Source organism: Amphiura filiformis, chromosome 3 (assembly GCF_039555335.1).
Source record: "Amphiura filiformis chromosome 3, Afil_fr2py, whole genome shotgun sequence".
Lineage (NCBI taxonomy): Eukaryota > Metazoa > Echinodermata > Ophiuroidea > Amphilepidida > Amphiuridae > Amphiura > Amphiura filiformis.
The window spans coordinates 1617869-1642542 of NC_092630.1; the positions used below are offsets into that span (position 1 = coordinate 1617869).

The following is a 24674-nucleotide window of genomic DNA, read 5'->3' on the forward strand; positions in this document are numbered from 1 at the left end:
TCCTGCCCCTCACTATGGACCACAATGGCCTCATCCAAATGGCACAGTTCAATAACCTCAATTAAACACAGGTAGTGCAAAAATTTGATATCAAGTTGCAGAGTATGAGTTTTTGTACCTAAATTTTCAAAGGTCATTCAATGAATGTACAAATGTATTGGGGTTAAAGAACTGTGCCCTGATAGATGAACATGTTGTGGATCCTAGTGCCTGTATCGGAAAAGCAACTAGCTGGCAGTTTGCTGTAAAAGTAGTTTCGTAAATTGATCATTGTCCCAGCAATTTGTTTACACAAATCACAGGGCATATGACACAGTACAGTGCATCTTAAATTCACCATTCTTCTGAATGTCAGCTTATCTTGTAGTAGTCAACAGAGCGTGAAATCAGTGTGGGAAATTCAGACTTTGCTGTGTATATATCGTGGGTCCTCTGATTAGTGGAGACCTACATGTAATCAATGAAAAGCTAAACGATCAAGTTATATAACTACTTTTACGGTAAATCAGAAGTTGCTAGCTAGCAGATGTCATTTGACAAACTGTGGTAGCTTATGGGGGTACTGCACCCCTGGTCAATTTTGTGCCTATTTTTGCATTTTTCTCAAAAATTATAGCGCATTGGTGACAAGTAAGATATGTATATTATAGGGGCAAGGACCAAGGACTACAACTACCGCACTGAAAATTCAGCAACTCAAGGCAATTAGTTATTGATTTATTGATCAAATATTGGTTTTCCCTCATTTTTGACTGTAACTCCACAACTGTCGTCTGTGCTGAAATAAAATTTCCAGTGCAGTAGTCGTAGTCCTTGCCCCTATAATATACATATCTTACTTGGCCCCAATGCGCTATAATTTTTGAGAAAAATGCAAAAATAGGCACAAAATTGGGCAAGGGTGTAGTACCCCCTTAATTTGTCAAAGATGTGTGTTTATTAAAAAACAAATCACTAAGTACATTATCATATAATTGAAGACCAAATTAAAAAGACTAGGTTGCGTATGACGTAATGTCAACCAGACCAAAAATGCTGTACTGCACAGGTCAGCAACCAATCACACCGTGCTTTTGCCCTGACGTCAGACGCAAACTTGTCATTTTAATTCGGTCTTCAATTATAATAATTTATTTGAATTGAAATTTCAGATTGAAGTGAAAGAGGTGACCAAGATTCATTCCGACAACAAGCTGAGTGAGATGCTGGAGCTGTTTGAGCAGGATTGCAAGGCCATGAATCACTGTCATATCGGGCCTGGTGAAATGATAAACATTGGAGAAGCACTGAGAAAAGCGCTGGGAGAATTCAATGAGGATTTCATACCTCATATGAAGGAAGAGGAAGAGGTGAGTGGTGGAATTATTTGAAGCAGGATTAAGGGATCGGATAGCAATGTTTGCACAGTAGTTTTTGAGGGACCTGATAGCACATCAGACATCGAATTGCAATCTGAATACGAGGAATGTCTTTCCGATATCAAATAAATTTGATTTTTGATATAATACAAATTTTATGGCGTAAGACCTAAAATTTGTAGGTTTTGGGGAATTTTTTTTTCAAATGATGGATGGCTTTCCTCCCAACTACACACACTTTAAGTACATATCATTAGATTTATACAGTTTCTTTGAGGATTGTTAAATATCAAAAATAAATTTTAATAATTTGATAAATTAATAATTTGCCATAAAATTTGTATTATATCACAAATTTCAAAAAATAAAAATTATTTGATATCAGAGGCCATTCCTCGTATTCGGAATGCAGTTTGATATGTCTGATATGCTCTCATGTCCCACAAAAAACATGGTGCAAACATTGCTATCCGACGCCTTAAGACACCACATCACAATTGTCGTCAGTTCTAGAAATCTGTTGCCAATCCATTCGCACTAAGATTGTCGTAAAACATCAATAGTACAAATCCATTTGGGTTTGCATAAACATGCTGACACTGATGACAGTTTATAGAGAGAAAACAAATGTACATGTGATGTAGCATGGTCTAATTAAGGGGGTACTACACCCCTGTGGTAAATTCGTGACTATTTTTGCATTTTTCTCCAATAAAAATAACACGCTGGTAACAAAAGTTATGTATATTATTGGGGCAAGGAATCCAATTACTACACTGAAATTTCAGTGACTCAAGACAAGCGGTTCAGTATATATGATAGAAAATGAGGTACATTCAAGCGGTACCTCTTTTCTTATCATAAATAACGAACCGCTTGTCTTGGGTCACTCAAATTCCAGTGTAGTAATTGGATTCCTTGCCCCTATCATATACATAACTTTTGTTACCACTGTGTTATTAGTTTTGAGAAAATGCAAAAATAGACACTAAATTTATCGAGGGGTGTAATACCCCTTAACTGTGATGATTAATATATTCTCAGTGTGAGATATAGGCAATATACTGGTCAAATCTAGTAAACAGAAGTTTGTGGGTTCAAAACCCCATGCTCAGCCCATTTCCTTGCTTTTGTTTCTGTTGGGTTGTGCAGCTGATATTATGTTGTTTAATTTAATTGTAACACTTTGCGTGGGTTAACTGTTCACACTTTTCTTGGAGAAAATTATAAAAAAATATATGTGCTACTTCAGATTATATTATTTTCCAAAAATGTACAAATTTGTAAGTTCAGTGTGGGTTTTTGTATGGTGTCATTTTAAAACTAGCATTATAGGGCAGGTGGCTGTGGTCTTAACTCAAAAAGCTTGGAAATGGTGTTTATCGTTTTTTTCATATGTGTTAAATTGTGTGTTGGCGATGTTCACATATCTGACTGATCTATTTTCCAATTATACCCAGATATTCCAGCCATTGTTGATGGAGTACTTCACCTACGATGAGTTGAAAGCCATCAAGTCAGATGTGATACAGCGACATCTTCGGCTTACCAAGTACAAACGTGATAGCGAGAAGGATGATTCAGGAGTTGAAGTGCAGGGTGAGTGCTCTTGGTTTGTCGCTAAGACGTGGCTCTAGAATTTTGTTGCACTTTGCAAGAATCAATGTTGATTCTTGCTATGAATTTGCGATATAATTAAGGGGGTAGTACACCCCTCTATAAATTTGTGTCTATTTTTGCATTTTTCTCAAAAACTAATCACACACTGGTAACAAAAGTTATGTATAATATTGGGGCAAGGAAACCAATAATACTACGCTGGAATTTCAGTGACCCAAGGCAAGCGGTTTGTTATTTATGATACGAAAAAGGTACCGCTAGGATGTACCTCATTTCCTATCATATATACGGAACCGCTTGTCTTGAGTCACTGAAATTTCAGTGTAGTAATTGGATTCCTTGCCCCAATAATATACATAACTTTTGTTACAAGTGTGTTATTATTTTTTTAGAAAAATGCAAAAATAGTCACAAATTTACCACAGGGGTGTAGTATCCCCTTAAAGCATTTGATTCTTGCAATGAGATCCGGGGGTACTCAGTACAAATGACCATACGGGGCGTGCCATAAACATGGGTAGCATTTTCAGCCTTCTGGTATATCAATGACCCCTTTTTCAAAGCCTATTTTGGTATAGAGCGAATCCAAGTAGCCAAGTCATGGTCAGGATTTGGTGGGACATCTTTGGGTAGCCGCTAGCACCAACCTGGTGTTTTGAGCGTCCAATTGTGCAAATAAAAGCCGCCTAACACCTAGAGAAGATGCAAGGACGAGGAGGGTTAAATGCATAGATACCGCGTGTAGTTAATCCGATTATTATGTATTAAGGTGTAAAAGCGGGTGATGGAATGCAGTTTAAAATTTCCGCCAAGGCGAATCATTTCACATTTTGAGTGCATTGTAGCCGACGGCTACCCAACTAAAGGCTGCTAGTCAGGTGTAGGAATGCGTGAATTTAGATTCGTCTATATGAATGGGTCCTCAAATTTTCAAAATTTTCTCAATTTTTTCGGAAAACAGCCCAATTGTTCCTTAATCTAGCCAAAATTTTCAAAATTTTCCCAAAATTTTGGGAAAATTTGTAAAAACTAAGACAATTTTGGGTAAATTCGGCCGAAAATTTTGACTTTTGGTTATATGAATGGGTCCAAATTTCTTGAAAAATTGGTATATTTATGGGTCTACTTCCAAAATCTCAATGCACGTCCCTACCAAAACCAAACTTGAGTACCCCGGATTGAGATATTCCATTTGAAATCTTCCACACAAGGAGTATGAATTTCAAACGGGCTTACCTGAATGAGTGACTCCATTTGAAATCTACACCCCCTGTGTGTAAGATTAAGATCATCTCTTCTACAGTGGGTGAATCTATTTCAACCAGAATAGCCCAATTTGCAGGAGTCTAATGCACATGATCTAATGTGTAGACTTCAAGGATCAGCTTTGATTTTGCAAATGGACTATTCCAGTTGAAATCTATACACCCCTATGGAAGACAAGACCTTAATCTCCCACACAGGGGGTATAGATTTGGAGCCACTCATTCAGGTGAACCTATAATGGTCCCTGTGTGAAAGATTGAGGTCATGTCATCCATTACTGATAAGGGACGCACCATTACACTTCAAGGGGGGTTAGGAAGTTGGGGTCGGGAAAAATGTTTTTTATTTTCGCCGCCGAAGTTTGTTTTTCGCCGCCATTTCATACATTTATACACAGTTAGGTGGGGAAAGTTTTTCATTGTTTTTTTTTTTTAGTGTTGGTAAGGGAAGTTTTTTTTTTTGCTCATGTAGTGGGGAAGTTTTTGTTTTTTCAAAACTTCCTATCCCCCTTGAAGTCTAATGGTGCATCTCTAAGGGGTGTATGGATTTCAAATTGAATAGTCCAAACTTTTAACAAGTCTTTAGAATAAATTTGTGGATTCTCTCTGAAATTAAAACCCGGCAATGATTCTTCTTTCTAAGGATAGCTGCAGTGGTAAGATGTTGAAGTCTACTGCATTGCTTCAATTTTGTTAAGATTAGTTTGTCTGTAACATAGAACCAAAGGCATGCATGGACTTTTGAAAAACGAGAGGACCAACTCATGAGTGAAACATGTAACTTGTGTCAATTGTAGGATGGAAGAATAAAATAAAATTGAAAGAATCCATGGCGATCTGCAATACAATCCATGCAGAAAAAAAGCAGAGTGCAATTTTGACAGTCGTAAACATGAACCCGAAGTGAGCACACGATTCGGTCAGTGCCGTCGTGTATAGAAACCAGAATCCGATTGACTGATTATCGTGTTGTGAGTGGGTAGATGTCCAATCACTGCATTGGTTAGAAACTTTTATTGATTAATCAGTAGTATTGATTAATTTGTTAAAACTGAGCGGAGTTGAAAGCTGGTTTGTGTTCTCATTGAGAATCTGTGGTTGAATTCCGGTGTTGAACTTGAACATACATGTAAGTGAGTGAATGAGCCGATCAAGTGGACTGAAGTGAAGGCATTTTACTGGAGTCTCTGCGCGAGTCGACTCGCGTCGAAATTCCACACCTGCCGGGGAAGGATTTCCGATTTCAGAGGAAAAAAAGAAAACATTTAAAAAAATTTGAACTTTTTGGGGAAAATGCACGCATTTTGGGAATATTATGGACAAATCGCGCAAATCGCGAATTTTCTAAAACTGGTGCGCGAAATTTGCTCTCAAAAAGTATACCTGTACCTAAATCTAAACACAACTGTTGTGTGCTGATACACCTAACAGATAAGGAAGAAGAAGAGGATGAGGACGACACAGCTAAGATTCTGAGCCTACCAACTGAAATTACCTTGGAGATATTCTCTTACTTGGGGCCTCGTGATCTGCTGAGAAGTGCCCAAGTGTGTTCATCATGGTCTGGTCTGGCTAGAGATCCATCTCTGTGGAAAACTTTGCACCCAGTACAGTGGGCACAAGGTAAGATTCTGTTTTTACTCGAGACACATTACTTACTTACGATCTCATGATCTGACCAGATGTGCTTAAGTGTTCTCATCCTGGGTGTGACTAGAGATCCCTCTCTGTGGAAAACTGTACATCCAGACAATGGGCACAAGGTAAGATTCTGTGGTTACTCTAGACACATTTCTTAATTGGGACCTCATAATCTGATCAGATGTGCTTAAGGGTGCTCATCCTGGTTGGGTCTGGCTAGAGATCCATCTCTGTGGAAACTTTACATCCAGACAATGGGCACAAGGTAAGATTCTATCATACTTTAGACACATTTCTTAATTGGGACCTTGTGATCTGCTGAGGTCAGGTGTGCTCAAGTCAAGTGTGCTCATCATGGTCTGCTCTGGCTAGCGATACCTCTGTGTAGAAAACTGTACATCCGGTACAGTGGGCACAGTATATTTGTGTGGTGTGTTGTTATTACAGACCACCTATAAACATTATTATTATTATTACTTTGTTCTCATTAGGTGACTGGAAGTTCCACTCAATCTCAGACATTCCCAGCGAGCCCGACCCATGGGACATTGAAGACGACACCTACGTCGTGGTGGACGAGGATGCCGATTTTGACGAATCGCACTCGTCTGGAGAGAGCGACACCAGTGATAGCAGTCAGGCAAGCCGCACTGCCATGGGGATTAGACGCGAAGCCAAGATGCTGGACGATATGTCCAAGTATCTTATTCCATACATTGGCAGTGGTGTTGAGAATGTGGTGTTGGCACGTAGCAAAGGACTGACAAATGGGGTGGTAAGTATGTACATGATTGAAATTGAGGTGTTTTTCAGTCCATGTGGCCATTTTTGCACAATGTAAGCATAACATAACAGGTGTTCCTCCTGTCATATTGGAACCAGAAAGCTTAGTGCCAATATCATTCTAATAATAATTTTATTGGCCTATAGAAAAATTCCAATAATAATTGATCAAAGAGTGAAGGTGTTTCAGGTGAACGAAAAATAGTGTGGGGTTGAAATAAAACTCTTTTAATCAAATTATTATATAATTTTTTATTGCCTTTTAAAAGATCATAGTCTGAAAAGCCTCAGTGCTAATATTGAAACCTTAATAATACAATGATTACGCACAAATTGCACAAAATAATAAATAGCCATACAATAAACATACACATGAGCTATAAAACCCGTGACAGAATCTGTAATATGTACAAAGCAGGTATACTTTACAAACACACCCCCACACAAAATCTGTGTTTAATTCAATCAATGAAAAACAACTACATTTACACTATTTTAACTTTAAAACTGTTGAGTTAAATCAGACCCTACTTGATTACTCCACTTTTATATCATGTCTTACCCCCTCTATAACATATCATATTATTTTGGAGTATTGCTATTACTTTGAGTAGATTGAGCCTAGCCCCCTCTATAGTTGAAAACAAATGAAGGATTAAAATACATTTGTGTCTAGCAACTGTATGATTGTTTAGAATCCTTGGTTACCATTATTACTATTTTAAAGAAACAAAGACATTTTTTATGCATTGGACATAGTATATGCATTACAGTGCAAGCACATCTTATTATTATCTAGCATTAAATTAAATGTCAGGAAAACTATAATGTAATTTTAAAGACTTGACACAAATCAGAACAATTTGTATTATTTTGTAAACGCAATTAAGAATTTCAATTGGACAAATCAGCTCTTTAGATGTGGAAATAATTTATATGGTACAAACTGTTTCTGCATATATGAAGTTATTCAACATTGACCAAAAATGTACTACATTATATTATTTTTCTTTTCTAGGTGTATCGAATCCTGGTTAAATGTCCCAACTTGAAACATCTGGACCTATCCATGACCAAGGTCAATGATATTGCATTCAAAGGGTAAGTTTGAAGTTTGTAAGTTTTTGCTAAATATGTCAACTTTAGGGGTGTGAGAGTTCCTTTTTCAGCTAATTTCCGCTTTTTTTAAAAACCAAAATGTATGTGTTTTTTGTTATTTTCAGTCCATATTTGTTGTGTTTACACTGGTTTATGCTGTTTTCAGCTTTTTAGTGAAACACAATTGTTTTAGCAAAAAAAATTTAAAAAATTAACAAATTGATGATTTAAAAAATGCATACCAGGATTACCCAATGTTTCCCATTTAGCACAAACTTCAAAGAGATATTAATTCCATATTATATTGATATCTTTGAAATTAATGAATAATGAATTTATACAGGTACCTTTGAATGAGTGCCAGTTGATAAAAAAAAGAGCTTAGTTTGAGGCCTGTAAGGACTCTTATAAACATTTTTGAACCTGTACAACCCCTGTTAATCACCAATCATCTAACTATTACTTGCAGGCTCGGAAAGGATCGTGCTGGAAGTCAGTTGAAGCATGTCGACCTGTCTGGTTGCGTAAGCATCTCTGATAGAGCGTTGAGACAGCTATCTAAAGCTCTATCGGAAAAGTTGCATGATACCACAGAGCCCGTCGCCAAAAGAGACTTTGATAAAAATGGCCGATTGAAGACAAAGCAATGCAATTGTGGTAGTTGTCATGGTGTGGTAAGCAGCAGCTGCAGTGTGGATGAGATAGGGTCCATGGCTCCCAATAATGAAAGGACTAAGGGGCCTAGGCGCTACCAGCATGATGACACCAATGCAAATTCATCATCATGCTCCGCATCAAAGACTAAATGCTGTTGCTCCAATAGCGCAACACAGCGGTTGTTTACCGGTGGTCATAGTAACACCAGGAGGTCATCCATCACGTTAGACCATCAGCTGAATTCAAATAGGACAGGGGTTGCCCACGGCGACCAAACAGGGCTCAATGATGCCCTAAGGACTAGTCGCTATAGCGACCATTCAAGCTGCTTTCGTATCCTGAGGAGGAAGTTATTTGTCAACAGATGGGGAGTGATGAGGGTAGCCCCAACCATAGGGTTGCCATGGAGAGGAGTCTGGAGTATCTTAGTCTTTCTGGATGCTATAAGATAACCGATGCAGGATTAAGGTAATTAGGCCTTAAAAAATTGTTTGATTGTTTGTTTGTTTGATTGATAAAAATAGGCCCAACCCAAGACCTTTTTCTTATTTTTTTGCCAAAAAAAAAATTAAAACAAAATTGAAACAAAAAAGTAAAAAAAAAGTCCCAAAGCCCTTATCATACGCAATTTACAGCTTAAAATGTGTGTGTAAAAAAAGAAAACAAAAAAAAACAAATTGCCGACCGACCTACCCTAATTTTTTTTATGTTACACCAATCAAACAATTTTTTGTGCAACGCAACAATCATATTTTGGCCTTGGTGTATTAATGGGTTTTGTAAGGTAGACAGATTTGCTGATTACCCCTATTCATATACCAATCAATGAATTGGATAGCTGTGCACATTTTGAAGAGCCAATTAGATATTCTTAATCAATCATTTAAGGGCTGGGGTATGAACGTTTGGACAGTATTTATTTTGGGACATTAGAGCACATCAGACATATCGAATTGCATTATGAATCTGAAGAATGTCCTTCTGATATCAAATAATTTTGATTTTTTGAAATTCGCAATTTAATACACATTTTATGGCAAATCATTAAAATTGATATTTTTGATATTTAACAGTACTCAAAGTAAACTTTATAAATCTGATAGTTTATACTTAAAGTGTATGTAGGTGGGATGAAAAGCCGACGATCAATTGAAAATGTTGACGTTTCGTATTGAATATATGGATTTTTTTCCAAAAACACACACAAAAAATTAGGTCTTTTGGGAAAAAAAATCCATATCTTCAATATGAAAAGTCAAAATTTTCAATTGACCGTCGGCTTTTGCTCCCAGCTACATACACTTTAAGAATATATCATTAGATTTATATAATTTACCGAGGACTGTTATATATCAAAATTTAAAAATATCAAATTTTATAATTTGTCATAAAATTTGTATTATATTGTGATTTTCAAAAATGAAAATTATTTGATATCAGAAAGACATGCTTCAGTATTCAGAATGCAATTCGATAGGTCTGAGGTGCTCTCATATCCCACAAAAAATACTGTCGAAACGCAATAAACGCTCATTCTAGATCCCTTAACAGCAGCGGATATAAAAGAGGTTTCCACAGGTAGTACATGTCTCTTGTCTTAAAAAATGGCGTACTTGGTAGGAAAATATTGTAAGGAACAGAACTGAAGAAGGGATCCTCTTAAACATATTAGTGGTATATACATTTGAAGTGACCCTACTGACTTTTTATTCGACGTAAAATATTTGATGTAACATATCTATGTTATTTAATCTATTCCCATTCTATTTCCAGTAATGTTTAAGGGGGTACTACACCCCTGTCCAATTTTGTGCTTATTTTTGCATTTTTCTCAAAAATTATAGCGCATTGGTGACAAGTAAGATATATATATTATAGGGGCAAGGACTACACCTACTGCACTGGAAATTTTATTTCAACACAGACAACAGTTGTGGAGTTACAGTCAAAAATGAGGGAAACCCAATATTTGATCAATAAATCAATAACTACTTGCCTTGAGTTGCTGAATTTTCAGTGCAGTAGTTGTAGTCCTTGCCCCTATAATACACATGTCTTTACTTGTCACTAATGCGCTATAATTTTTGAGAAAAATGCAAAAATAGGCACAGAATTGGCCAGGGGTGTAGTACCCCCTTAAGTTATAACGAATGTATGATGACTTTAAATCTATATTTCTACCTGATATTCTACCTAACATATTATCGATTTTAAGTCATCAAATTTTCGTTACAACTTAAAGTTGCTGGAAATAGAATGGGACTAGAATTTAGATTAAATAACGTAGATATGTTACATCAAATATTCTATGTCAAAATACTCGGGAGTCTGTAGCGGCCCTAATTGATAGATATTGGTGTTTTGTTGAGGCTATTTGTCCATACTTTAAAGTGTTTTCATCTCATCAATTTTATCCCTCCGATATCCATTTGTGCCGATATGTCTGGAGAAGCATCATTACCTGTCTGGCTGGGGTAAATGTATTCAGTGTTGCTACAATATTTTAGGCTATAGGTGCAGTGGACATTGTGTCAAGATGGCGGCAGATTGCTAAAAAAGTAGCCCAATTCATGGCTGAAGAAAAACCAACCAAACTGAGGTGAATCAAAGCAAATACCTTACTAAGAGAGACAGAAAGAGATTTGATTAAATACTTTTCAGGATTCACGTCTCATCAATAAAGTGCTCTTGTTCCTGTAAACACTTAATGGAAATACTTCTGACCTTTGAAAAATAAGAATAATTCCAAGAATAAAATATGCCTTGTTTTTATCTCCGGACTTAAGCCATAAAGGGGATCTTGTGATAGTGTATTCTTTCTGTTTGTGTGTGTGTGTGGGGGGGGGGGATGTATGACATTATGTATATGAGAAGTATGGATATGGAAGGGGGGTGTATGTTTGTGTGTTTCATTATTTGTTAGGTTATTCATTTGTCCCAATATCTGGAGATCTGTGTGGGGTACAGTGATGTAATTTGGTAGGGGTGGCAGGGCCAGAGGTTCTCAACCTGATTAGATTATCAGCAAAAAAGAAAAAATAGATGTTAAATGTGTGGGAAGGAAGGGGTATAAATAATGCAAACAAACTAACAAAGCTTGTCTATACACTGTCTTTACATTTAAATGCCAAGTAAAAATAGAAAGCATTGTCCAATTACAGTATAAATGTGGTCAATAAAAAAATATTGGATGGTTTCTTAAGCTGAATTTAGCGAGCAGTGATTGGTTTTTTAACCAATGGAGTGTTTTTGTTTTGTTGGGTAATGAGCTCTACATTGGGCAAAAACCATTTGGATGTGGCTGTATGACTTCATCTAATTTCAGCTATATATAGTGCAGCAGTTCCCAAACTGGATCGCGACCCTTTTTGGGGATCACTGTTCCATCCAAAATGGATCGCAGGACTTGGCGGGAAAAAATTATAAAAAAAATCACAGTGCATTTAAGTACAGGGTACCAGCATATTGGTCATGTTACTCCATTTTGACCCATTTTAGCACTAAAATTGTACATTATCTCCCAGTAAAGTAATTCTGTGATCCGGTCAGCAGGACTACTTGGAAGTTGTGCCTCCTTTTGAAATTTTGCAGAGTACAGCAATTCTCGCTATTCACAATAAGGGAACCGCCAGAGGTTTGCGATGTAATCGTGATGTATCATGGGAAAAGTCGACATCAAGTCTTTTGTAATACGAATATTACCATGCTATTACATAGGAACATGTGACAATATTTTTAGTTTGTCAATATAACGGTATTACACGCAAATCGATAGAGAAAAAATTAATTGTGCACATTTCAAATCACATTAAGTATTATTGAGTATCGATTCATGTGTAACACCTTTATTTTGACAAACTAAAAAAATATTGTCGCATGTTCCTATGTAATAGCATGGTAATATTCGTATTGCGCGGACTTGGATGTCGACCTTTTCCCATGATACATCACGATTACATCGCAAACCGCTGGCGGCGCCCTTATTGTGAATAGCGAGAATTGAGAGTGGTACTGTATAAGTGGTAATTTTCGCGTACAGTTATTTTCGCGACTTGTAGTGAGAGACACATTTTCGCGAATGTTATTTTCGCGATTGCCCAGTCCTCCTCTATACTTGTAATACATTATTGCATACATTCGCGAGGTGTTATTTTCGCGGTTGGAGCTCTAATCGGGAAATTCGCAAAAATAAAACCCTCGCGAAAATTTCCACTTATACAGTAGTTGATGCAGCATCCACTCATCAAGCGAGTACCATTTTGTTAATGAATATTGGTACTCACAGATTACGTGCTGTTGAAACCAGAGATGAAAATAAGTATGAGGAGTGTAAAAGTGCTGAAAGTTGATCCATCCCAAAGTCTTTAATGTAATAAGTTATTCAAAGCAATGCTGTGATGACTTTCAGCCAGTACCTGTTAGTATTGGCTATTGCAGTTGAAATCCATACATGACCTTAAATCTCCCACACTGGGGGTGTGAATTTCAAATGGGGTTACCTGAATGGATGACTCCGTTTTAAATTCACACTCCCTTTGTGGAAGATTAAGGTGATGTCTTCAATAGAGGGTGTATGGATTTCATCTGAAATAGCCCAATTTGCGGACCACATGGATTGTCCGGGAAACCTTTTTTTGTATATCTTCTGTATAATTAAGAATAGATTGAGGTTTTGTGAAATAGGTTTCTTTTCTAATGTGAAGTAAGGTTTCTTTAAGCTTCAGTCAAATTTGTTTGTTTCTTATCTAGTGTCAAGTAAGGTTTCTTTAAGCTTCAGTCAAATTTGTTTGTGTGTGTGTTATTTTCACCATGAACCATGGACACACTCATGAATAAAACCTCAGTAACTGGACACACAAGAATTAAGGACATCTTTGGTTTTTATACCAATTGTATGACAATTGTAAATAAGATTGTGTCAACAAAAGGGCTTCAGCTTTGGGTGCAATACATGGTCTCTTGTGAAGTGTCAAACTTGTGTAAATGCCCTTGATGTGGCGATTAATTTTGAAATGTGTCTGTCCCTCAGTTAAAGGTGTATAATAAGGGGGATACGGATGTCCTTTGTTCATGGTGAATACGAGTAGGGATGTGTGTGTGTGGTGGAGAGGGGGTGTTTAAAGCCATAATGTGTGATTTGCTTCACAGCGACGCCCTCAATTTTACTCGGATTTCTACTTTTTGCATAATTATAATGCCCAGAAGTGTACTAAAATACCACGTAAAAAACTAAGCCTGAAGTGCTTTAATAACAGTAAAATTTAACTTTTTATATTAAAACCGGGCCGACCCGGTTTTATTGAGAGTTCATCGATCGACTGCTTGCTAACATCTCCCATGGATGTCCGCTTATGTGTACACACATCGAGCGCGATACTCCGTGTAGTACTACATGTTACGATCGGCGAGCGCAGTACACGCATTGTAGGCGCTGGAATAAAATTGCAATTTTCTTCGTTGTATCTCATTTGTTTGGCTCGAAATTAAAAGGGGATAATGTGATCAGTGAAAACAAACATTTAAATAGGAATCTATTCTTTATGCAAATCACACATTATTGCTTTAAGTAGATCTGCGTGATGCTTTTCACACAACATTAATTGTTGAGCCAATGAGATGCTGGTTGTTGTAAAACTTTAGAACTAGCCCCATTCGCAAGCTGTGGCGCCTCTAAAATAGTGAGTGAAGCGTTGAAATATCTTGGATCGCCATACCTGTATCAATGTCCCGTCACAGAGCCTGTGCTAGTACTTCTATGAATTGGCCAATCAGTACCTGATATTTGCCGTAAAGTGAAAAAGAAAGCTGAATGAGATTTGTAAGCATAGACCATTGGATGGCCAGTGTAATCATGTGGTTGTAAACATTAATCTATACAAACAAGCTATCTGATTCAGTTGTAGACTTGTAGGTAATAAAAAAAGAATATTTTCAGCTATGTACTCATTTCAATAAATGCTCTGGTCAGCACACTCTACAGGGTCAAAAACTACAATTAGTCAGATTTAGTTGAAACACATGTTTACACCATCAATTTTATCTCATATCAGTATCACACCTTTCCTATTTGTCTCGGAGTAAAGCACAAGTACCTAATCAGATGTTAGAAACAATAGATGAGCCAAGTTTCATCGTGTAATCTACATTATTAGAATAGCCGCAGTCTATGGTGTCTGCCATCACAGTCCACGGTGCCTGCCATGGAGCCACCGGCTGACACTCATCCAGGATTCTCAGGAAGTGCAAGGTGGTAATATTAGTTTTGAGTGATCCATTGACCAGCAGGAGGAAGAATGGGATAGCAGATGGATAGGTTTAGGTTAGGTATTGTCAGTGGGTTTAGGTTGTTATGATAAAGTAAGGATTTTGAATTCTGGATGAATGATATACTTTTTTTTTAATTTCCTGAAACTCTGCTCATATCATGTTGACTTTGTAATTGCACTTGGAACTATTTATAATCTTGTCTAGTACGGATTTTGAGGGGCATTAGCTGAAGATTTGGCAGAATATAATCCTCTATGTAATCAACTGCAATGATGAATATATATATTATCATTAAATTGTTTGGGAAATTCCATTTATGCCTGGAAAAAATGTGGAAAGTGAGAAGCTCCTTCCCGGGAAATTTTGAAGCTTGGTCCTTAAACAAACAAAAATACATACGAATTTGGAGAGATTTTGTCTTTTTGAAGGGAAATTTTGATCATCTTCAAGGGAAATTTTCATTTTTTCCAGCCCTGAATTGGTATTTCCATTACAGAATTGCTCATTTTTGGCACTTTTGGCAAAAGGCATCACCACTTATTTAGGAACAGACTAGCTTTGCTACAAAGCTGACCTATATTTTTCCACACTTGTCTGACAATAGTGGGGTTTCTAGATTTACCTGGAAATTTGTATAGTTTGTTCGGCTTATATAAGGCTGAAATTTTCGGCTTTTATCAATGCGTGCATCAATAAAGTCCCAACTCACGCTCACGTAAGTTCACATAATCGTGCGCCATTCACACATGCAACCCACAACTAGCGTAAGCATTGCACTCAACTGTGTGCATGCCATTCTATATCAATACACGGTGTTATGAGTCTTAATTTTTGCCATCTTATATAAGGCGAACAAACTTTAGGTAAGTAGGACTAGTTCTTGATGATTGCCTTAGGTAATGCTTGCCTTAGGCAAGACACAATACTAGCATGGTCACTGAGGCTAGGGCAGGTTCACTTGGATGTCTGTGTTCAACCTGTTCTGGGTAACTGCAATGGTTCTGATTGATTGATTGATTGATTGATATTGCTAGCACTGAAGTTGTAATCCTATTCATGGCAATCTTAAAAAATGTATTTCTTTTTATTTGAAGGTTCTCAGAATAGAATACAATAAAAACGTCTTTATTTTAAGTGAGGTTTTTCATCATCATAATGAATTGCTGGAACTTTGAAATCTGAGAGTATTCTTAAAAATTAAAAACAAAATAAACCAACTCCAGAAACTGATGCAATTCATTTGATACGGCCATATGCAATTAGAGATAACCTGGAATTGCACCTTACACTAATTGAAACCAAATAACCACATGATAATCATATGCATGGTATAGTACAACTCTTCTATCTGGTTATGTAATGCAACAGGAAGGTGTTAACCATGAAGTGTCTATCTAGACCTAGCCCAATTCAAGTACACAGTACGGTACTTAATGTGAATTGGATGGCAGGAGCCAGATTTGCGACCATCCACCATGAATGGCCTGTAATTTCAGCGGAGCTTGTTTTAAAATATGGTCCATTAAGGGCTGGGGTATGAGCGTTTGGACAGTATTTATTTTGGGACATTAGAGCACATCAGACATATCGAATTGCATTCTGAATACGAAGAATGTCATTCTGATATCAAATAATTTTGATTTTTGAAATTCGCAATTTAATACACATTTTATGGCAAATCATTAAAAATAGATATTTTTGATATTTAACAGTACTTGAATGATGATTTATACTTAAAGTGTATGTAGGTGGGATGAAAAGCCGATGATCAATTGAAAATTTTGACCTTTCGTATTGAAGATATGGATTTTTTCCCCAAAACACAAAAAAAAATTAGGTCTTTTGGGAAAAAATCCATATCTTCAATATGAAAGGTCAAAATTTTCAATTGACCGTCGACTTTTCCTCCTGCTACATACACTTTAAGAATATATCATTAGATTTATATAATTTACTTGAGGACTGTTATATATCAAAATGTGAAAAATATCAAATTTTTATAATTTGTCATAAAATTTGTATTTTATTGTGATTTTCAAAAAATGAAAATTATTTGATATCAGAAAGACATGCTTCGTATTCAGAATGCAATTCGATATGTCTGATGTGCTCTAATGTCCCAAAATAAATACTGGATGGCAGGAGCTAGATTTGCGACCATCCACCATGAATGGCCTGTAATTTCAGCGGAGCTTGTTTTAAAATATGGTCCATTAAACCTCTCTAAAAAACAAAACAAAAAAACCCAAAACAATATAAAACAAAGGATATCTCAACTCTTTCCTGACCCTACTAATTTCTTTCATTGTCTTGTCTCTGTATCTCAACATGTTATTGAAGGTATTGTTGAGTGTTTGTTTACTTGTTTGTTTGTGTGGAGTTTGTAGGGGGTGTGGAGTATTGTAGATGTTCAGGGGTGGAATTTCGTAAGTGCCACAGGAGTCCAAGTGGATTCTCGCAAGAGAGTTTTGCGAGAGTCCATGGATTCCCGTAAATGGATTCTCGTTGTACAATCTTGCGGGAGTCCAAAAGGTATTATATATGTAGGCCTACATAAAATGCATTCAAACAAACAAACTAACAAATAAACTAACAAAGTTACGTTTTTAATATATGTGTCATCATACTCTCACTTCCATATGTCATTGCATCTTTGGCGACTTTTCCTTTATATTTTGCAGGCTTTGAGTTTTAAGGCGTGTTGAACTTAAACGTAAGTTCGATGAACCGATCATTTCCAGCGCGAGTCCACATGGACTCTCGCAATAGGACTTTTACGGGAGTCTCTGCGAGAGTCGACTCTCGGACTCCCGCCAAAATTCCACCCCTGGATGTTAATGGCAATATACATTGCACATTTGTGTGTTTTTTTGGAATTGGTGTAAAATTATCCTGAATGTAATCTTAGTCATTACATCTGAAAATAGGACTGACATTGATTCAGAGACTCCCTACAATAAATAACTCTCTACAGGATCTTAGTTACAGTTTATTCAATAAATAGTCCTAGTCATTTCTTAGTCATAGTCCCTAGATGCGCACAAAAAAATCATAGGATTATAAATGGGACAAAGGAAACATTTTTTACTAAGGGCCCTACTCTATCCATTATTCCATATCTTTATTTTAATTTAAAACCATCAAAGTTTTGTCATAGAATTATGTGATTGGGAATAGGAATACCTAAACACACATACACACTCAGCCTGTAGAAGTTTACAATAAAAAGCATACGTGACATGATCAAAGGGAATGAGTCGGATGTTGCTGATATTGTTTTTGAGATATTGACAAAAATAGTATTCAAATTCTTTTGTTTTGTATTGTTTTCAGTCATTGATAAATTGCTCGTAACCAGATGCCCAATTTTGATAGGGTTTACATCTAAATGTAGCATTTGTAACTCCCCCCCCCCTTAATTTTTGCAGAGCGGGCCTGGCTGTGTGTGGGCGCCGAGGCGCCTAGTCCAAAAGCACATGATGCCCCCCCTATTGAAAATTCCTGGCCCCTGGAGGCCCTACCTATGGGCAATATTCAAGGAACTCTTGAGTGACCAATCTATATCAAATTTGCAGTCTTGTCTAATGATGAAGCTCAGGTGGTCATTGTGGTTAAGGCACATGTCTCGCAAACCTGAGGTCCTGGGTTTGATTTCTAGCTGGGATCACTTTTCCTGTTCCCACGTACCATCAAAAATATGTTGCGATGGCGAAACTGTTAAAATGTTGTGAGTGAAATGCTTTGTCCTTGTTTGTAACACATTGTTTTAACTTGTAATCATTGTGGACAAGATTCTCATGACTATCTGTAATCAAGTCCACCCCATACTCTGTGGGATTCACACTTACTAAGTTCTGGGGGGATTTCCCAGCCTATATCAGGAAATAAGCTTAAGCATAATTAGAATGGATTATCAACCCGATCATGTTCAGAGTAAGCACACCAAGTGTCAACTTTGCGGTGTGTAATCTGCTTCGTTAATCTTGCTAGGAATATTTATGAAGTAGGGCGGTAAAAATAGAGGCAGGAAGTGTTGAATGTTGCGAGTTAAGTGACTGTGCCTTCACCTGTGTGTTATATCTAGGCAAGACAAACCTTGGATTGAGCAGCTACCTGCAGCATGCAATGGTGATAGAATATGACTTAGATATCTTCAAAATATCATATTATTTTAATGCTCTGCATCACAGACTGCATGATAGCCATAAAAAAAGTCCCAAGTTTTGAGATATTTTCTCAAAATATCAAGAGCTATCTTAAGAACCACTGAACCAATACTAGGCTTGTTTGTACTCATTTTAATGCATTTTTCATGCTGATTCCAAATCATGAAAATTCTGAAATTTTTGAACTTCAAAAAAAAATTTGAAACTTGTCGTCTGCAGTTGACACCCATGTGGATAGGGTTAACCGGTTAATGGCTGATATACATGTAGGGTGCTGTTCTAGTTTAAGTGATCGAGTTAGCTCAGTATGTAAATGTGCTAGACTCTGCAGTGTCTATTCTGTTCTAGTGGGAAAAGTGAGCTTACTTGAATTTCCCTTTGGGCAAGGAACTAATACTGCTAATTGTACCGGTCTATCTGTTATATACATAGTGTTTTTTTGTTAATGTATGGCTTGTTCAGTGTGCACCTAGGATATGAATAGCTCTACATAGAATCGGATACATATTATCTTAAAGATGGTCATGTGGGATATTTAAGTATGACAGGTGACATAATACTTACAGACAATTAGATATTATCTCTATACTTTTCTGGAGTCAGTAATTTAGATATTGTTTTTACTGTATCTCTAAATGTAATGATGAGAAGTATATAAAAGTGTACATGACCATATTTGGAATCAGCATGAAAAATGCATTAAAATGAGTACAAACAAGCCTAGTATTGGTTCAGTGGTTCTTAAGATAGCTCTTGATATTTTGAGAAAATATCTCAAAACTTGGGACTTTTTTAGGAAGGAAGTGATGTAAGGAATCCAACTAGCATAACAGATTCCTGCAAAAATTAACAGTTTTTGAGAAAATCTCAAAATGTGATTTTACTTTACTGACTCTTTATTTATTTTTATTTATTTCCATCTTTATTTCCATAATAAAAAACAACAAAATACAAAGAAATTCAACATCATAAAAATAAAACAAGACAATTATGGAGGAGATGATCGAAAGGCCAATAAGGCCAGCATTGACCATCCCCTTACAGAACTAAATTAATACAACAACAAACAAACAGAGTAGGCTATATGATAGCATTCAAGCTTTGACTTACTTTTTGTGGCCAGAATGGTGAAAACATAAAGTGAAAGATATCCTACTTAAAGGAACATTTTCTAGAGTGAAATTTTGTGTAGAAACTGAATCTGACATAAAAAAATGCATAATTATCAACTTGAAAATTTTCCCCATAGCACTGTACAGACATATTTCTGCCCGAAATCCTCAAGTATTGTGAAAATTTGCTCTAAAAAAAATAAGTCCTTCAAAATGGGGATACTTAGGGCTAAATAAACATAAACTTGCTCTAGAGGGAGGTATTGGCAAGAGCAAGTTTGTGTTTGTTTAGCCTTAAACCTCCCAGTTTTGAAGGACTTATTTTTTTTAGAAAATCCATTAATTTTTACACCCTCAAAATTCTTAGGGGTGGGGGTAGCATATTGCAATTTATTTTCTTTTCTGTAAATGAAGCTTACTTATTTATTATATTATCATTTAGCTATTGAAATACTGAGCAAAAAGACACTTAAAGCATCCCTATAGCTCATACCATTGTGGAGATGTGGCCTTTTCAAATAGAAAATGAGGCGAATATTGTACTTTTTTACAAATCAATTGTCACCAGAACGCTCAAGTTTCTACTGCTGCTACGAAAATAAAGAAATATGTTGATCCCATTGAAAGCTTTTAATATCACAATTGTACCCTTGTTACACAATTAGTATAGAAAATTGGGCACTATTTAATAGTGTTCATGTTCATACACTCACAGGAAATCTGCAAGTCAATTTTTTTGTCACCCCAAAACGGCTATTTTCGGCCAAGTCAATTTTTTTGTCACCGCAAAACGGCTATTTTCGGCCAAAATCGGACATAAAATTGAATTTTTCTTAAAATCTATAAAAGATAGATAGTTGTAAGTGCCAAAATCTGAAACTGCATGATATTTTACCCTTGGAAACATATAAACAATGAAGAATTTTTATTGTGTTCACCCCTAAATAATTTTTTCACACTTTTGTCCGCCAAACGTAAAATCAAAGCTTCAACGCTGTCATATTAAGCCTATCACACAAGAACAAAAACAGGGCTCCAAGAACTAGTTGTAAAATGAGATTAGCTGTGTTTTATATTTGTTTGAAAATGTTTGATTGAGTTTGCTACTTTAAGGTTATCGTTCAGGGAATTCCATAACAGTGGGCGGTAGTCCTGATTGAATGATCAGTGAATACTTTCTTGTTTCTTGTTTGATTATACTTATTACTGTTTCTTGTGTGATAGCTATGAATATCGGATCGTTTTAGAAAGAAACTGTCAAATGAACATGGCAGTTGTTTAATAGAATATTTATACATGTATACACCTAGTTCTAGTTTGAATATATCATATACATTGAGCATATTGAATTTATGAAATAGTGGTCCAGAATGGCTTCGATAATGGCTATTTGAAATGGTTCTCATGGCCCATTTTTGGAGCAAATGTATTTTATCAAGATATGTTTTACATGCATTCCCCATGTAAGTATACCATAATTAATATAAGGCAAGACAAGCGTACAATAAAGCGTGTGCAAAACACGCCCAGGTATAAAAATTTCTACTTGTTTATCATACCTATATTCCGTGAGATTGTTTTTGAGATTCCGTTGATATGGTTTTTCCATGTGAGATTTTCGTCAATAATTACACCTTAAAATTTGGTTTTGGTTACCCTTTTCTTGTGAATTATTTATCGAAGTCATTCTAGGGGTACCCATAATCATGTAATTAGTTTTACTAGCATTTACAGAAAGTTTGTTTGCTTTAAACCAGTTACTCACTTCGGATAACTCTTTATTTATTAATGACATTTGATTAGCAATTTCATTGCTTGAGTATAAAATTGTCGTATCATCAGCAAACAATACAAAGTCTAATATAGTCGAGGTATTTGTTATATCATTTATGTACAAAATAAATAGTAAAGGACCTAATATTGAGCCTTGAGGGACTCCGCAAATTATACTCAGGACTATAGACTCTCACCAGTGAGGCACCATGGCCATGGGGGAAAGTCCCCCAGTCAGAACTCTTTCCCTTAGATGCTCCCAGTAAAAACTCAAATTTACAAAAAGTTCTACTTTTTGCTGATTTTTTCCCTTCCTTGAAATTCACTTTGGTCCCCCCATGACCCCCCCAAAAAAACATTTTCGGTGCCACCACTACTTCGTACACACCCAGCACACACATTAACCTGCATGTAGATCATAGACCTTAGTACCCCATACACACAGATACACCAAATCACAAAATCACAAAGGTATATGACACACTTTACAGTATTTTAACATGAATTGACAAACTAAATTGAAACAAATGTAGGAAAATCCTAAATAGAGACAAAAATAGAAGAAATATGACGAGGCTTTTCTGTGAAGGGAGTTTCAATTATGAGCCGTTTTTCTTTGAGCTGTTTTCTTTGATAAAAAAGATTTTTCTAAGACAATGATAACTTGTTAGAAAGGGCAGTGTTATTAGGAGGTACGTAGGATTTACATTCAGTGAAAGCTAAATATGGATGACCTGGAAAAATGTATGTATGTATTAAGATAGGCCTGATAAGAAATTTTGGAGACTAAAATATGCACCTTGATTTTCCCTTGAATAACGTAATTTGTATTCTTGGCAGCCCTACATTATGACAAATCAGCTGTGCAAGAATAAACCAAGAATGAGAAAAAGTAGGTCTGGGTTCAATGCCAACGGGAAAGATTTTCAAATAAGCCCCCGTCTGTCATGAATGTTGATCTGTGCTGGTAGAATTATGAGTAATTTGAAATTTTGTTCATATACCATGAAAATTATAGGTCAAAGTAGTTGTGTGCCTGTTGTATGTAAATATGTGTGAAGGGGTATGTTGGTAAATGCCTACCTACTGATGACATCGACCACAATATGCTTCACATAACAGTTGACACCCAGCAATTGTGGACGTCATTGGTAGTTTGGTTCATTTTCCTCACCGGGATATTGTAATCCACATTAACATGCATAAAGAAGATATCTCACCCTTCCCAGAATCCTTTGCAACATGATGTATCACCTGATTACATCAAATGTCACTTCCTGTACAGGTTCCCTTTGTGCTCATGTTGAGATTAGACTGGCTAAACATGGGTCGATAGCCAAGAAATAACATATTTTGGAAGATGTGGATGTGCTCTATTCATTGAGGTACCTTTTAGTTTCTGATTACATGACTTCCTTTACCCTCAACATCAGGCATTTTGCATCTGGCCTATTCCAGCTTGTGCCGGGATCATTAAGAGGTTGTCTAATAGTTACTGTAAAATTAAACTCCATGTTAACATATCACGTACTTATTATTTTCTTCTTACAGATTTCTTGCAGAAGGTGGACTAGACAATCTTCACCATCTGGATCTCTCCGGTTGTCTGGGCGTCACCGCAGCAGGCATCTCCCAGCTGGCTTATTCCTGTCCATTGTTGGACCATCAGGAGTTCTTCTATTGTGATAATATCTTGGAAGGCCCATATGCAGACACGGCCAGTGGATGTCAGAATCTGGAATGCAGTGGCAGAGTGTGCTGCCGCAGTGGGGAATAGATAAAAGGTAACAGACAGGTTGTTTGAAAGAGTGGTGCTTACTATTCTTGCTTTTTTGGTTGATAGCTAGGCAAGAAATTGTGTCTGTTATAGGTGAAATAGGTAGTTGATTGACGAGAGCACCCTATCGATGAGCGACTAGACTTCTCCGTAGTCCACTTGCCAATTGTGCACTACTCTGGCTATTACATTTAAGCTTAAAACTCTGATTTAATTAATGAGTGCACAATTGATAGATTTTCACAACTGATCTTTTCAGTCACCGTCGCCCTCTGTTTGTTAGCTTCCCAAGTGGACTACTGACTTTGCCTTGAGAGTTAGGCCAATTTCTGGCCTAACTAAAATTGGTGATGATGTAATGCATCTTTAAAAATGAATCTGGCTTGTGATTGGTCGCCCAGACCTCGTTATTGTTTAAATCCTCCCGACGCGTACTGGTACCATTATAACTATACATGGTACACAACTATCTAGGGAATGCTTGGCGCTTTTGTGCTGGTGGATGAACGTATGCATCTAGCGCGTATTGTACCACCATGCTTAGTCTTGTGGTTAGATTTTATTGATAAACAAGTATGATTGACAGTGTGTGAGTCATGCGGGGTAAAGTTCTGCTTAAAAGTGAAAGTCCATAGTCGATAATAAACTGGCAGATTCTAAAATTAGAATTGTTCAGTATTGAAGTGTCATTATAATCACAGTTATAATTATGCCATTATGATACCGGTATGTTGCATTCAATAATATAAGCCTACGTAGGGCCTATACTTTACTTTTACTGTCACAAATATAATTATATAGCCTAAACTTTTTCATAACCATTTTATACTAGTATTTTGATGTAGGCCTACTAAATATCAGTATAATTTCGAGTTCCACTGAATGCGTTCATCATGATTAATAACATTTTTATTTATCAAAAATCGACTATGGCATAGTCTAATGAGCGACATACGCATAGCTTTGAGTTCCCTTCAAGAGTGTCGCTCTGCACCGACCAACACTTTTATGCATAATCGGCCAATCAGATAACCAGTTTGTTGTTAAGATTGTCAGATGATTGAATCGGCCAATCAGAACCCCACTTCTGTGTTTACACTGTGCACACTCTCAAAATCTGCCGTTCTTCCCTACCAGAGACTAGTGCAGCACTGTTG

The 24674-nt window shown here is 36.6% G+C and overlaps 1 protein-coding gene across 1 annotated transcript in view; it reads left to right on the top strand.

Annotated features, from left to right (window-relative positions):
- Positions 1-24674, top strand: part of LOC140147850 (F-box/LRR-repeat protein 5-like) — a 53823-nt gene that overhangs the window by 16870 nt on the left and 12279 nt on the right. Inside the window, 8 exon segments of the mRNA XM_072169619.1 lie at positions 1152-1349; positions 2819-2957; positions 5675-5866; positions 6376-6659; positions 7686-7768; positions 8235-8840; positions 8843-8890; positions 23292-23524. Coding sequence (XP_072025720.1) covers positions 1152-1349; positions 2819-2957; positions 5675-5866; positions 6376-6659; positions 7686-7768; positions 8235-8840; positions 8843-8890; positions 23292-23517 — 1776 coding nt within the window. The 3' untranslated portion in view covers positions 23518-23524.